We start from the raw sequence: 14921 nt of genomic DNA, 5'->3' as shown, positions 1-14921 counted from the left end.
TCAAGGCCAGCCTGGTCTACAGAATAAGTTCCAAGACAGCCAGGGCTACACAGAGAAACCCTGTCTCAAACAAAACAGAACAAAAAGTAAAAGAGCGGTAGAGGAGGGTTCTAATATCAACTTCTCACTTCCATGACACACACACACACACACACACAGATATACAGTGTCTAAGGAACACCTGAGGTTGTTCTCTGATCTCTATAGACACTTGCACACACATGATTATATACAACACATAAATGCACACACACACACACACACACACACACACACACACACACCCCAGCCGGGATCCAGTTTACTTCCCTTCCTCACAGTCCCATGAGGCCATGTTTCCCAATACCAGTTGGTCTCATTTGAGAACACTTCACCCTGTAGCTCCTCCTTTCAAGCCGCTACTCTGCTCTCCCCACATCTGTTATCCCTGCTCCCAAGAGACCCCAGATTAGGATCCCATTAGCCTGCTGGGAGACCGGTTATCCAGCCAGCAACCCTTACAGGGTTCTCCATACGAACCACCTGCCTGGGGCCACCCGACCTCCACTTCTTTCCAGAGGGAACCTGCGGAACTCAAGGCCTTAGAATCTTTGCACACCCCTTCTTGAATCGTTTCTGTCTCCTGTCTCTCACCCCCCCCCGCCCCGGGGAGGAGGGCGTCTCAGATCGTTTGTGGCATTCTTAGAAGTAACCCCTCCCCACTATCTCTACACTGTCATGTGTTTTCATTGACACTCGTTTTAGTCATTTGCTTGCAGGTTTCTCCAGGTGCGTGACTATGTCACCACCAAGGGAGATTCTTCAGCAGCAGGAAGAGAAAGGAAATGAGATCCTAGAGGCTTGCCCTGCGCCATGCAGAAGGTGTGTGTGTGCGTGTGTGTGGAGGGGGTGCGACCGTGCTGGTGTCTCCACAGGGCCTCCCTTTCCTCGCCCTCGCAGGTGGCAGTCCAAGCAAGAACACACAGGGCTGTCTGTATCTGCGTAGAATCCCGAACCCTACTGCCAAACGCTTGCGCCAAGGACCCCAGTTTTCTTCAGCGGGCGGGATTCTGGGTTGCTACCGCTTGGTGCAGAAGGGTCACTCAAAGCTACTCTTCGGCAGCGCGCCCTGTTTCCCATCGAATGTCCTCCCGGACGCGCGGCCTGCGGGGTTTGTTATTGTGCGAGCACCCGTCTCCGAGCGGGCGCTGGTACTTGGCGCGTGCCCGTCGGTACCGCACCGGGAGCGCGCTGCGCGGAGCGGGGCGGGGCTCGGGATTCTCGACACCTCAGCCCGGCTCGAGAGCCGGGATTGGTCCGGACGCCGGGAGCGCGCGAGGGCGCGGCTCTTAGGGCCGGGTGGGGGGCACGCGCGGCGCCGGCGGCGGCCGCGGAGGAGCGCGGGGAGGAGCGCGGAGGAGGAGCGCGGGGAGGAGGGCAAGGGGAGGGAGGAGGCGCCCGCCGGGCTCCCTGCAAAGCGGCCTTATTTATCTGGGCACAGCCTCAGCCTCCCCGGTGGGAGGCTCAGGGCGGCAGATCCTCTCCCACCGGGGAGCTCCGCTCTGGGCTCTACCGAGAGGGCCCTGGCGCGGAGCGCCGGGCGCGGGGCGCAGTCGGGCCCTGCTAGCCAGTCCAGCACCTCGGCCGCCTCCGCGTTTGGCGGCTCTGGTGCTGGGCTCCCCATGACGCGAGGTCGCCCGGCGGACAGCGTGGCATGAGCCAGAAGCCCTGGCCGAGGTAAGGTGTGTGCGCGCGCGGCCAGGCTGCGGGGAGGGGAGGGTCCAGGTCGAGCCACTGCCTCCGCGGAGGCTACAATGAGGAGGGGGCGGGGTGGGGACTTGGGACTGCGCCGCGGCCGCCGCCGCCTGAGCAGGGCTTACGTAATCGCAGCCCCTTCCCCACCTCATCCTCCGGCCACTGGGCCAACCGGTCGCTCCACAGCCCCTAGCCCTAGCAGCCGGCCTGATCGCACCCCGTTCTCCACCGGCAAGGCAGTCAGGTACCACGGAACCGCTTGAGAGGAAGCACGGTGACTGCGAGGACGCGGAATTGCAGGCAGTCGCCCCCACTCCTTCTGGCTTGGCTCTAGGCTTTCCCCACTCCAGCTCTATGAGCCTCGGGCGGACTAGAGAACGTGACAGGTGTTGATACAATTAAACGGGAGGAGCCATGTGGATATGTGGCCTAGGGGCCTTGGACACCGTCTGGACATGAGCTGGTATAGAACGGCCGCCCACAGGGAGGCAGAAGGAGTGGGCTGGCATGTCTTTGGTTCTGGAGAGGGGAATGGGCCTTGGCCAAGGTTGGAAAGCTTCAAAATGGGAACGGGGTACCCTGAGATTGCTGAGCAGGGCTTCCATGTCCTTCTGGGATGTTAGGTCAATGGGGGATCTTCACCGCCCTTTATCCCAGGAGAGAAGGCTGCACTGTTGAGGCCTGGATCTGGCCTACCAGCCCTCCTGCTAGCCCCTCCCAGCCTGAGCCAGCAGCTGACCTCCCAGGAGCAGATGGCAGATGCCACTTCACCTGCTCCCTCCTGCCATCTTGTACCAATGGTCCACTGACCAGGGTCTGTTCAGGCCTCGCTGGTGCCCCTTTGGACACAGGACCCTCTCTCCCAGATCATCACTTTGATGAGGTGCTGGACAGGAGCCTCAGAGCAGAAGGTGGGGGTTGGGAAGAGAGCCTGAAAGATTGGGGGCTGCCTAGATGAGGTCACAAGCCTGCCAGAGCCTGGCTGTCCTGCCTAGAAGTGGTCTGAGAGCTGGACTGGGAGCCATTAGGAGAGAGAGGGAGATTCAAGGTTGAAGACATGGGTGGTACTGAGATACCCCAGAATCTGGCTGCCCCATTTCCTGCAACCCTCACTTCTTGACTCCCCAGACACCCGTTCCCTTGAGTCCTGGATACATATACACTCACCCCTTCACCCAAATTCTCACCTCCTGACACCTGAATGGGCCCTGTCTCCTCCCATTGTTTAGGTTAGAGCAAGGGATCTAGACCCAGGAAGCCCTGAGAGGTTGAGCCAGGTGGATCCCAGAAACAGGGGAAGGGGCTTCTGGCTGGCACCGTTCAACTGTCCTCACCTGTGGGAGTCACTGATGTACCTTCCAGGACTGGCACAAGGAAGGGTGGTGGTGGCAACAAAGCAAGGTCTGGGAGGCCAGTGCGTGGCCCTAAACTGTCCCTGCTAGTGGTCCAATGGCCAAATGGGTTGCAGAGAGCGCGGCTAGGCTGCATTGGCAGGTGTCTAAAGGATCCTCGGGCCTACCTCTTGGAGGTCTCATATTCTGCAGAACAGGGGAGACCTAATAAGCTAAAACCTCAGTGCCTCGTGGCCATTTGCCCTTAGCTTGGTTGCAGAGCCTCAGTGTGCTGGAGCATCAACGTGGGTTCTTCTCAAGACCTACGTACCTCCTGGGCACAGGTCTCCCCATCCCCAAATCCCTAGCACATGCCCCGGAGGCTGTTTCAGCAGAGGGTGGAAGGAGATGCTGCTGTTGACACGTGCAAAGTGGCAGGGATGTGAATGTCCCTGAGTCAAGGCCTGTCACTGATCATGTCGCCCGCACTGTGCCCCCAGTCCCAGCTACCCTGCTTGTCACCCCAGTCCCTGGGGCTACTGCCACAGACTGAGCTGGATATGAGTATTTGGGTTGTTTTTCCCAAGCATGAGGAACTGATCAAGGCAGGGTCTATGTAGGCCAGGAACCAGCATCCAAGGTGGCCTCTACCCTGACCTGGTGCTCAGAGATGACTATGTCGGAGATGGGGGGCGAGCCCCTAGACTGATAGCTGTGAGGAGTGGGATATTGGTGGGTGTGTAGTTTGCAGTGTTTAGGACTTCAGGCTTAGAGACCCCACTGGACAAGAACTATGTGCAGAGGCCACTAGCCAGATCACAGGAAGACACAGGACCCAGTGAGGCAGAAAAAAAAAAAAAAAAAAGCAAAATGCAACGGACATGTTCCTGATCTGAGGGTTTGGAAATCAGGAAACGCTGGGGTCTTGGGACAAGTTGCGCCTGTATGCAGCTTCCGAAAGATTCATCTCTGAGCCTTGTTTTCCCCAGTGGTGCTCCAGACAGTAATGAGGCAGGGGCTGCTAGGAACAAGGCCGCCTTCTTCCCATCATCTCAGTGGTTCCTGTCTCTTCCAGGGTCAGGCCATATTTAGGGGGACAGGCATCTATATTCTTTAGCCATGAAACTTCAGAGGGGACTTAGCCAAAAAAGAGCTGCAAGAGCTCCTCTCCCCAGTATCTGCACCTCAAGCTCACAGGGACTGGGGAGCCAGGAGCTGACACCAATCTAGTTCCTTCCCTAGAAATACTAACCACAGTTGTAACTGGAGTTAAGTTCTCGAGCTGCTCCTGCCCCACTGACCAACCAAGCCTCTGAAGTTCTGGCAGCTGCACCCCTAGCAGTTTGGGTGACTAGTTCTTATTCCTTCCTTCAGCAGTACCCAGAAACCACACAGGCATGGTACCATTTGTCCTCAAGGAGTTACCAGGCTAAGGGAAAAGACAGAGATAGTGAGGACGATCCCTGTGATGGGTGACACTTTGAATACTAGGATGCTAGCTATGGGGGCAGCAGCTATGGAAGTCTATGGAACAAGCAGGGGTCACCATTTGGTCAGGTGATGGGGAATAGGAGGGAAGGAATAGAGGACAAAGGCCTGACTGGGCAAGAAGTTGGGACTGGAGGTAAGGCTGTGAAGTTACTCAGGTCCTGGGGTCCAATAATTGGATATACAAAAGAGGCAAGTCCTTGGGGCTCAGCACCTTGTTAATCCGGAAATCACCAAGTACTGGAACTTTCCCAGGAGTCCCGTTTTGCCCACCATATTCTTTATGCTCGCAGTGAGTCCTCTAGGGAGATGGAAGGCCACAGTCAGCTGGAGTACCTCGATGAGGCTTGGGATGATGAGGACATGGCAGCTGAGGAAGTGGTCCCTGTCTCCTCCTAGCCTAGGATAGACTCAGGGACTCCAAGCTCCTCTGCAGCCTAGAGCTGACCCAGAATCTCACTCTAAACTGAGCACTGGACACACTGGGCCTGCGACTGAATGCAGTTCAGTCATCATTCCAGAAGACCTCTCCCCAGTATTAGCGCCTAAGATGCTTGCCTGGGGAGGGAGAGGCAGGCTGGGTGACCTGGCCACTGATCCATCCTCCTTCTAGCAGGCAACTCCAGACAGGCTATGGGAGCCACCCTGGGTAGAGAGAGGAGTTGCAGAATGAAGAAGGGGCTCTGACTGGACATGGTAGTGCACATCTGTGATCCCAGCATGTGAGGTCGCAGGAGTGCTGCAAATACAAGGCCAGCCTCGGCTACATGATGAGTTCCTGTCTCTCCAACACCTGGGAGCAAGCCCTATGTCACCCTCTGGCTAGAGAGCAGGGCTGGGTAGAGGGATCCTTGCTGGAGCCCATCAATAACCTCTTGTTTACCTATGTAAACAGCTTTCTCTGAAAGCCTCAGCCCTTCCTTGCGTCCAGGTGAAACTGCTTCCAGTTTTGAACCACAGAACAGGGGTGCTTGGGCTTCATTCTTGCCACAAGTGGGAGAAGCAGTGAGAATCCCCCTAAGCATAAAGCTGGGGAGCAGCAGGATTGCCTCTGTGACTTCCAAATGAGGGCAGGGGCCTGGATGGGGGATTTAGACAGAGTCTGGCCTGGTTTCACCTACCTGATGTAAGTCTGGAAGGTAGGAAGGGGATCGTGTGCTTCTGCAAACGTGAGTTCAAGAGCTGCAGCAAGGGACAGGAAGGAGCCCTGCAAATGCCCGGGGCATCCACGTGCATCTCCCCCCACACACCCCCAGCAACTCAGGCACTCCACGTGCACACCCGCGGCTGGGAGCATTTTCAGCCTAAATCGGCACAGCTCTTGGATTATTTCTCCCCTGGCACCGCCTCCGCAGCCTCCTCCGGATCCTAGCCAAGCGGGCGGCTTCTCCCCCTGCCTCTTCCTGTGGAGCTGGGTTTGCCGGAGCCACTGATCACCCCTCCTCCGCTCCACTGTCTGTGGTGCTGTAAGCCCAGCTGACCCCAATGAGCGCGGGAGCTGTCCATGGTGCTGTTCTCTGGGCTCTGAGCGCGCTGGTTCTGCGCCTAGTGGCTGAGGTTAGATGGGCGGCGGTCTAGGCGTAGACTGTGAATCAGGGATGTGGTGGGTATTCTGGCTAGGGCTGTCTCTCCATCTTCAGCATAGTTCCCAGGAATGTGGGTGGTGCTGAACAAGAACTGGAGCAGTCAAGGAAGAACCTCATCTTTCCCCATCATGAATGCTGCTATCCTGCATCAGGCCCCTTCCCTATATCGCTCTAAGGAAACTGGAGTAACCACACTTTGGACTCCCCTTGCCATGGCACACAACTGTAACTCCTCAGAGCCTCAGGCTTGTTGTATAAAGACTGGGTAACAATAGTGGCTACACAAGGGTGTCTGCTGTAAAGCTAAAATATGTGGTTGTCCCAGGGTGCATTTGGGGAGAGATAGCTACTGTCCTACTAGCTTTTGTGTAGCTGCTACTGCCTGTTCTTGAGCACAGAAGAGCAGCCAAAGGCTGAAAACCTCCCTCAGGGAAAAACTGTCCCACTACCCAGGTCCCGTAGACACTGAGGAGGGGAGTAATAGGGAGCTAGCACTAAGGGCCTGGGGTGGATTGCCAAAGGCCATCTTTAGACACAGAGCTAGGTGATGGATCATGAGGACCATGCTCTGGGGGAAATTCCAGTCCAGGGCTTTCCCCCTCCCCAGAAGTGCAACACCGGCACAGATCACCTTGCAGTATAGAAAGTCAACGAGATAGTGCCGTAAAGCAGAGGGGAGGACTCCATCCTGGTGGTTCTCATCCACTCTGTCTTGTGTCAAGCCAGATTGTAAACAAGAGTGGCCAGCTTGGCCCTGCAGCTCCAGAAAGGGGTCTCAGCCTAACATGAGTCCTTCTTTTCTGAGGGTGTGCATATTCCAGCGTCCACCCCTTAGGTGGCTTCCTCACGTACCCCTTGGTACTGGGCAAGATTCCCTGGTGAGGCTATGACCCACTGAAACCAGGTAGGAGGGTATAACAGAGGACCAGGTATGACAGAGGGCCATGTATGACAGAGGACCAGGTTTAACAGAGGACCTGAGGGAACTTTTGCTGACTCCTCTGAGATTGTAGGGCAGGAAGTTAACAACTCACATGTGGATCCAGTTCAGTTCTAGAAACACACATACATACAAGAAAGGAGATCATGACTTGCCCTTGGGTCAGCTCTGGAACTCAGAAAAAATATCCAAGCCCCTTACCCTATTATACACTGTAAAACCCTCCCACAGGAGAGAGTCTGTGGTGTCACCTCCCAGATTTCATGTTGAGGAAATAGAGTCACCAGTGGCTAACCAAGAACACATTTAAAGTAGGGGTTGGGCCGGGCGGTGGTGGCGCACGCCTTTAATCCCAGCACTTGGGAGGCAGAGGCAGGCGGATCTCTGTGAGTTCCAGACCAGCCTGGTCTACAAGAGCTAGTTCCAGGACAGGCTTCAAAACCACAGAGAAACCCTGTCTCGAAAACCAAAAAAAAAAAAAAATAAAATAAAAAATAAAGTAGGGGTTGGGCAGTGGTGACACACGCCTTTAATCCCAGCACCCTGGAGTCAGAGGCAGGTGGATATCTGTGAGTTTGAGGCCAGCCTGGTCCATAGAGTGAGTTCCAGGACAGCTAGGGCTGTTGCACAGAGAAACCCTGTCTCAAAAACAAACAAACAAAAAAGGAGTGGCCATTTGAACTCCAGAATGTCCAAATTTGAATCTGCAAGTGAAACCCATGGAAAAACCACATCTTTTCTGGATGTTGGGTAGTGGTGGGCGTGATATTTCTATCTGGAATGCAGAGCAAATGGTTATAGCATTGTGAGGTTCTCTTTGTCCCTTCCCTCCATGCTGTCCATTCACGATGCCCTCTGCCACCTGGTTGCAGCCCTGGGAATCTGAGGGGAGCCGAGATGAGTAGTGACCCGGACCTGCTTTATGGGCAGGTGACCCTGGCCTGCCACGTGACTTCCCTCCTCCAGCTCTGGCCCAAACTTTAGCTCAATTACTTAACTACTGACCGTGACCTCAAACAAGCAGTTCGCTTGGCCTTGGCCTTGGCCTCCATTTCCTTGTTTGTACAACAGATAGCATGGCACCATCCTCAGTGGGTCCGGTGAAGGACTAAAGAGCATGTGTCCAGCAGGGCTAAAGCGGTGGCTCAGTGGTTAGGAGTACTTGCTACTTTCACAGAGGACCTGGGGGCCTGGAACTCCAGTCCCAGGAGATCTGATGCCCTCTTCTGGCTTCCGAGGATGCCAGGCATCCATGTGATACACATGCATACATGCAAACGAAACACTTATACACAGAAAATTTTCATTTTTTTAAATATGAAAAAGCATGTGTGTAGGTATCACTCTACTGCTACTGCAGTCCACTATGGGAAGATGCCTGCATTCCAGAGTTTACTATAGGTGCACAAATTCTTTTTTTTAATATTTAACTTTATTTTATCTTTTTTTTTTTTGAGTCAGGTTTTCTTTGTGTAACAGTCCTAGCTGTCCTTGAACTAGCTCTTGTAGACCAGCCTGGCATCAAACTCACAAAGATCCACCTGCCTCTGGCTCTGGAGTGCTGGGGTTAAAGGCGTGCGCCACCACCACCAGGCACTTTATTTTATGTGCATTTGGTGTGAAGGTATCAAATTTCCCTGGAACTAGAGTTACAGACAGTTGTGAGCTGCTATGTAGGTGCTGGGAATTGAATCTGAATCCTCTGGGAGAATGACCAGTGCTCTTAACCATCAAGCCATCTCTCCAGCCCTGGTGCACAGATTCTTGAGAGCTGGTCTATGACTCTCAGGACTGCTGGCACCCCATGAAAGAGGGAGTCAGAGACTGCTCAAACACTTTTTATTAGTTTTTCTGAGCCTGCTCAGCAGGGTAAGCCCCAATAGTGGGCATCAAGAGGGCAGAGGTGGAGGGAGCAATTAAGGCTCTCTCTCTCTCTCCCTAACCTTGAATGGGAATCAAAACATCAGAAAGCCCCTATGAGCAGTGCAGGCTGAGACAGTGAATATGACAGGCTGTGGATGTTTGGGCTATTATGAATAAGGTCAGCCTGTCTCTAGTGCAGTCAGAGAAAGGCTGTGCTAGGATCCCTTCTGCTGAGTGGTCCAGGAAGTGCTGCAGGAGAGGAGGATGCTCAGAGGGCTAGCTCTCCAGCTACTCCAGAGACTGGCACACTCATTTGTTCCTCCCGTCTCATCCACAGAACGCGCAAGGAAAATGTCGAGCCCAGGTATCAATGGTGACCCCAAGCCTCCATGCTTGCCTCGCAATGGTCTGGTGAAGCTGCCTGGCCAGCCCAACGGTCTAGGTGCAGCCAGCATCACCAAGGGCACACCTGCTGCCAAGAACCGCCCTTGCCAGCCACCACCCCCACCCACCCTTCCACCTCCCAGCCTGGCTACACCACTGTCCCGGGTTGCTCTGGCCGGGGGGCCATGCCCCCCAGCCAGTGGACCAGCCTCAGGCCCGGTGCCTGGACCCCCAGTGGAGCGGCCACCACTGGCTACAGACGAGAAGATCCTTAACGGGCTCTTCTGGTATTTCTCAGCATGTGAGAAGTGCATACTCGCCCAGGTGTGCAAGGCTTGGCGGCGCGTGCTCTACCAGCCCAAGTTCTGGGCAGGCCTCACACCTGTGCTGCATGCTAAGGAGCTGTACAACGTGCTGCCTGGAGGCGAGAAGGAGTTTGTGAACCTGCAGGGCTTCGCCGCTAGAGGCTTTGAGGGCTTCTGCCTCGTTGGGGTCTCTGACTTAGACATCTGTGAGTTCATCGACAACTACGCGCTCTCTAAGAAGGGAGTCAAGGCCATGAGCCTCAAGCGCTCCACCATCACTGACGCTGGCCTAGAGGTGTGTCCCCAGATTGGCTGTGAGTGGACAGGGCCGGAGGGGCAGGCACAGGCAGCAGCAGTCCTACAGACATGGGAGGTGGAGGGGCCAAGAGCATGCTCAGTGTACACAGGACAAAAAGTAACAAGGATGATATTGTCCGGGCCTAAATGCAAAACGAAAATATGGGCTTGTTGTTAAAAAGAGTAAGATTTCAAGGTTGGGGCAGAAGAGTGGTCAATTCCATGTGGGTTCGTGCTTGCTAGTGAAGCTGGCCTTGGTGAGTGGGATGCCAGAGGGAGGGGAGAGGGGACAACTGAGAGTCTCCTAGGAGCAACGGTTGAAGGAGCATCTGGGCACTCTGCCCTTTTCCCCCCAGGACCTGGATTGTAATTTTAATATTCAAATCATCTGTTCCAAATACCCACACTGGCCTTCCCTGGCTCATGGGTCTCCCGTGCCCTCTCTTTTGGAATATCGGCAAAGTATAACAAGCAGTTTAAGTGCATTCCTTGGAATTCAGCTTGATGCATGCTTACACAAGTCCACACCCGAGAGGCCACTGCTTCCGGGTTCCCAGAAGCTTCTTCTGCTCCCCATAGGCAACTCTCATTACCCCTGGCAGGATGGGCACCAGGAGTGCGTGGGGGAGCTGTCTTAGCCTCTGATCTGTACCTGCCTGTAGGTGATGTTGGAGCAGATGCAGGGAGTGGTGCGCCTGGAGCTGTCAGGCTGTAACGATTTCACTGAGGCTGGCCTGTGGTCCAGTCTCAGCGCACGAATCACCTCCCTGAGCGTCAGTGACTGCATCAATGTGGCAGATGATGCCATTGCTGCCATCTCGCAACTTCTACCCAACCTGGCAGAGCTAAGCCTTCAGGCCTACCACGTGACTGACACTGCACTGGCCTACTTCACAGCACGCCAGGGCCACAGCACCCACACGCTGCGCCTGCTCTCTTGCTGGGAGATAACCAACCATGGGGTGGTCAATGTGGTGCACAGTCTGCCCAACCTCACCTCACTCAGCCTCTCAGGCTGCTCGAAGGTCACTGATGATGGAGTGGAGCTTGTAGCTGAGAACCTGCGAAAGTTGCGTAGCCTTGACCTCTCCTGGTGCCCTCGGATCACTGACATGGCACTAGAATATGTGGCCTGCGACTTGCACCGCCTGGAGGAGCTCGTGCTGGACAGGTGCACACATCCCTACACTCCAGGCTGGTACTGGCGGGATCTCCAGGAACTGGAAGCCTAGAGTGGGTGGTGCCATTCCAAGGGCTCCTGGGATGGGGAAGGCCACAGAGAATGCCCAAAGTCAGAGTAACTTCAGCACAGCCTGGAGGAAAAGCTGTGTTCCAAAAGGGGAAGAAGTCACAGGGAGGGCAAGTGTAGGGGTGGGACCAGGATAGGGAAGTGATGGGTGGGGCAGGGGCTTGTTATAGGACCACTTCTGGAAAGGAGGGAGGGACCTAAGTGGGAGTGGGGTGAAGCGATTTAAAGGTGGGCAGTCCCCCCCTCTGGTACAACCACAGGTGTGTACGCATCACGGACACTGGCCTCAGCTATCTGTCCACCATGTCGTCCCTCCGCAGCCTCTACCTGCGATGGTGCTGCCAGGTACCTCCATGCCCCCAGGGATCTGGAAATTAAAATGCGGTGGGTGGCGTGGGGTGGGGGGAGTAGCATCAATCCAAACAATTCTTGAACTGCACTGGGCCACGTTGGGATCCCTTTACGCCCAGCATTCAAATGAAGCGGAATCTTAGGCTTCTCTAAGGCTCTCATGGGTGCTTCCAAGCTCCGCTTCCATCTCCATTTTGAACCCCCACTTCCTGCCCTTCTAGCCTGGGAGCAGGCAAGTGGAAATAGTTATGTTAACACGACCTCCTCTCACTTCCGCCCAGGTGCAGGACTTCGGGTTGAAGCACCTCTTAGCCATGAGGAGTTTGCGACTCTTATCTCTAGCAGGTGAGACGTCCTGCGTGCCTCGTGGGCAGTGTCGTCTACTCGCCTACTCAGTCTGACCTCCCTGAGGTCCCTTAGGCAGACAGAGTCACTTCAGGCTAATCACGTCCCAGGTAGCCGGTGGGAGGAAGGGCGTACTCTAGCAGTCCCATCCAGTCGTACACGCCCTGGTGCAGGTCCCGCCCATCCTGTTAGATTCTCACCCTTCTACGCCCAGTACAGGTCCCGCCTCATTAAACCTATTGTAGGACCCACCCCCAGCAGGCCACCGCCCTCTCCGGTCTTGCCCTCCTGCCCGGTGGAGCTGAGATGCTGAACAGCTGTTCTGTTGCCTTGCTCTTGCAGGGTGCCCGCTCCTGACCACCACGGGGCTATCGGGCCTTGTGCAGCTGCAAGAGCTGGAGGAGCTGGAGCTGACCAACTGCCCTGGAGCCACACCCGAGCTCTTCAAGTACTTCTCGCAGCACCTGCCGCGCTGCCTCGTCATTGAATAGCGCAGGCTTCCCCAAAGGCCGCGGGAACCGGCCACGCCCTGGGCAGTAGCCCCTCTTCCATCCCTGCCGGAGCACCACTTCTCGGCCCTGCGCTGGAGGCGGGGCAAGCAGAGGGAAATCCCGCCCCGTGCCTCCCTTGCTCCTCTGCTCCATCCCCGCCTGGGGCAAGAGACAGAGGGGCCAGCCCCACTCAAGCACGCACACTCGGGGACTTTGTGCATGCCCCTCGTGCCCGCACTGCACGCCCGCCCTCCACCATGCCACAGCCGCCGCCATCTCTCGCCCGCCTTCTCGGGGGGCTAGGTCCTTTGGAGGATGCTTTGAGTGCAGATGCCCTCACTGCCTTCCCCATTTCATTCTGCTCTCTGCCTCCCCCACTGTCCCCCATCCCGGGCAGGGCCCAAGGGGATGGAGGGATTGGTCCCCCAGGACTCAGGGGCCTGGAAGAGCCCCCCAAGGGCCTCCCACATCTTCCACTGCACCGCGCCTGGAGCCCTCCAAGGGGTATAAGGCGTCACAGGCCACTGCCAAAGCCATGGCCCCCTGAGGAGCCCAACTCTCCCATGCCCACCTGGCCCAGTGGCTTCCCTTCTTCCTTGTTGCCATGTGGGTCAGTTCTTGTCCTCTGTGCCCTCTTTTCCCCTTCTTTCCCCCTGGCCTACAGATACTTGGGCCCTGGCCAGGCTGGGACAGCTTTAGGAGGATGCAGACCTTGGAATAATCAACATTAGCCTAACTGGTGCCCATCCACCCAAGTGCAAGGGTGGAATAGGCACCTGACTGACCCCAATCTGGAGCCACTCACAAGGCTGTCAGGCTTTGGGAGCGACCCACCCACTCCAGCCTCTACCCCCGCTGAGCTCAGGCCTCTCAGCACTGTGCTTCACCCTGGATAGGTCTCCTCAGGTGGAATTTGCAGAGCGCCTGACCTAGGGTCAGGGTCAGCACCGACCAGTGATTCTGATCTTCCAGTGGCCAGCACACCCATCACACCCAAGGAAGGAGGGCTCCTTTCTAGTCCTCCTTTACCTCTCCCAGCTTCCAAAACATTTGCCTGTCCAAATGGGCTGTAACCATGTTTTGTCAGATCCCGAGACATTTGGAAGTCCTAGGGGATCCTGGCATATGTGTGGCAGTGCTGAGGAAGGGGCTGGGAACCCCTTCCCTCCCAACCTTGAGCCCCAGGAGACGCAGCACCCACAACCAATCTTGGGACATCCCTATCTGGTTGGAAGAGAGTAACTAATTCCCAGAGAGCCAGAGGGAGAGAGAGAGAGAGAGAGAGAGAGAGAGAGAGAGAGAGAGAGAGAGAGAGAGAGAGATATGCTGTTGACAAAAAGTAAGAGTTCAACAGCCCAAAGAGTTCCCTGCCCCTGAAGTGTTGGCCAGGGAGGCTCCAGGCTGAAGTGGTCAGGAGCCAGGTTCTTCAGCCCTTCTTCCCACAGTCCCCCAATAGGGAGGGGGAAGCTGTCCATTTGCCCAAAGTATTCCTGCAACTGAAGCTGTGAGATTTCCAATGACTGTAGGAGGAAAACTTAAGGGGAGAGAGGAACACAAATAAAACCAACCAACCCCTAAAATCATTTTCTTATTGTACATAACGACCTCATTCTCCTGTATATGCGGAAGATATAACCTTATATTTGGTAAGTGTTTCTTGTGCTATTTTATCACGTGACCTGTTTATAAAAATATATATTAAAAAAGTTGTAAAAACACGAGTCTTTGTTGTTTGTTGGTCACTAGGCCAAGCTGTAAGGTTTAAATCTGCTCTGGATGGCCCAGGTCTCTGGGTTCTCCTGCCTCTCTCAATTCACCAAAGTGACTCATTTCTTCCATAAACAGGGCTGGACTGGAACCTTAGCAACTGACCAACAGACGTTTTCTCATGCCCTGAATATACAAAAGGGAGCAATGAAGATGATGCCAATGTGTGTATTTCTTCAAAAGGATCTAGGGTCTAGCCTACCCTCCTTCAAGAAGAGCACAGGGTCACGAAATGAGGGACTGCAATGGTCTAAAGGATTGCAGTGGCACTGGGGAGGTGGCTCAGTGGTTAAGAGCACTTACTGTTCTTACAGAAGACTTAGGTTTAGTTCCCAGCACCCACATCTGTAGTGATATTTCATTTGTATTTTAATAAATAAAGCTTGCCTGAAGTTCAGAGAGTAAAATAACCACACTAATCAGCCTTACAGACCAGACAGGGGTGACACACACCTTTAAATCCCAGTAGTCACACTAGTTTGCCATAGGAGCAGGGCGGAAGTGGTGTACACCTTTAATCCCAGCACTAGAGGGGAATATAAAATGAGAGGAGACAGCTCTCAGTCTGAGATTCCTGGAGACAGGATCGCCATTTCAGACTGAGGTAAAGGTAAGAGCCAGCGGCTAGCTGTTTTGCTTTTCTGACCTTTAAGTCAAACACCAATTTCTGCTTCTGGGTTTTTATTAAAATTGCTACACACATCAGATGGCTTTAAGCTGCCTATAAGACTCTAGCTCTGGGGGACCTGATGCCTGCTGGCTTCCTATGGATCTGGAATGTACAATGGTG

General features: G+C 54.9%; 1 protein-coding gene across 1 annotated transcript; it reads left to right on the top strand.

Moving 5' to 3' along the window:
• The first annotated feature begins 1410 nt into the window (after positions 1 to 1410).
• Fbxl16 (F-box and leucine rich repeat protein 16) lies at positions 1411 to 14082 on the top strand. Its single transcript, XM_050137070.1, has 6 exons — positions 1411 to 1716; positions 9280 to 9926; positions 10591 to 11099; positions 11438 to 11522; positions 11810 to 11873; positions 12216 to 14082. Exons 2-6 carry the CDS (start codon positions 9294 to 9296, stop codon positions 12362 to 12364), a joined length of 1440 nt encoding a protein of 479 aa, XP_049993027.1. The 5' UTR covers positions 1411 to 1716; positions 9280 to 9293; the 3' UTR covers positions 12365 to 14082.
• The last annotated feature ends 839 nt before the right edge of the window (positions 14083 to 14921 follow it).

Source organism: Alexandromys fortis, unplaced genomic scaffold (assembly GCF_014885135.2).
Source record: "Alexandromys fortis isolate MF-2015 unplaced genomic scaffold, M_Fortis_MF-2015_v1.1 scaffold_29, whole genome shotgun sequence".
NCBI lineage: Eukaryota > Metazoa > Chordata > Mammalia > Rodentia > Cricetidae > Alexandromys > Alexandromys fortis.
Note: the sequence above shows the minus strand (reverse complement) of the source record. Positions and strands in the feature narration are given on the sequence as shown.

Bases quoted from the DNA above. Each gene is read 5' to 3' on its own strand.
- Fbxl16 (XM_050137070.1), top strand. From the start codon at position 9,294: ATGTCGAGCCCAGGTATCAATGGTGACCCCAAGCCTCCATGCTTGCCT. The intron at 11,100-11,437 runs GTGCACACATCC...GTACAACCACAG, and splicing joins GAGGAGCTCGTGCTGGACAG to GTGTGTACGCATCACGGACA. The intron at 11,523-11,809 runs GTACCTCCATGC...ACTTCCGCCCAG, and splicing joins ACCTGCGATGGTGCTGCCAG to GTGCAGGACTTCGGGTTGAA.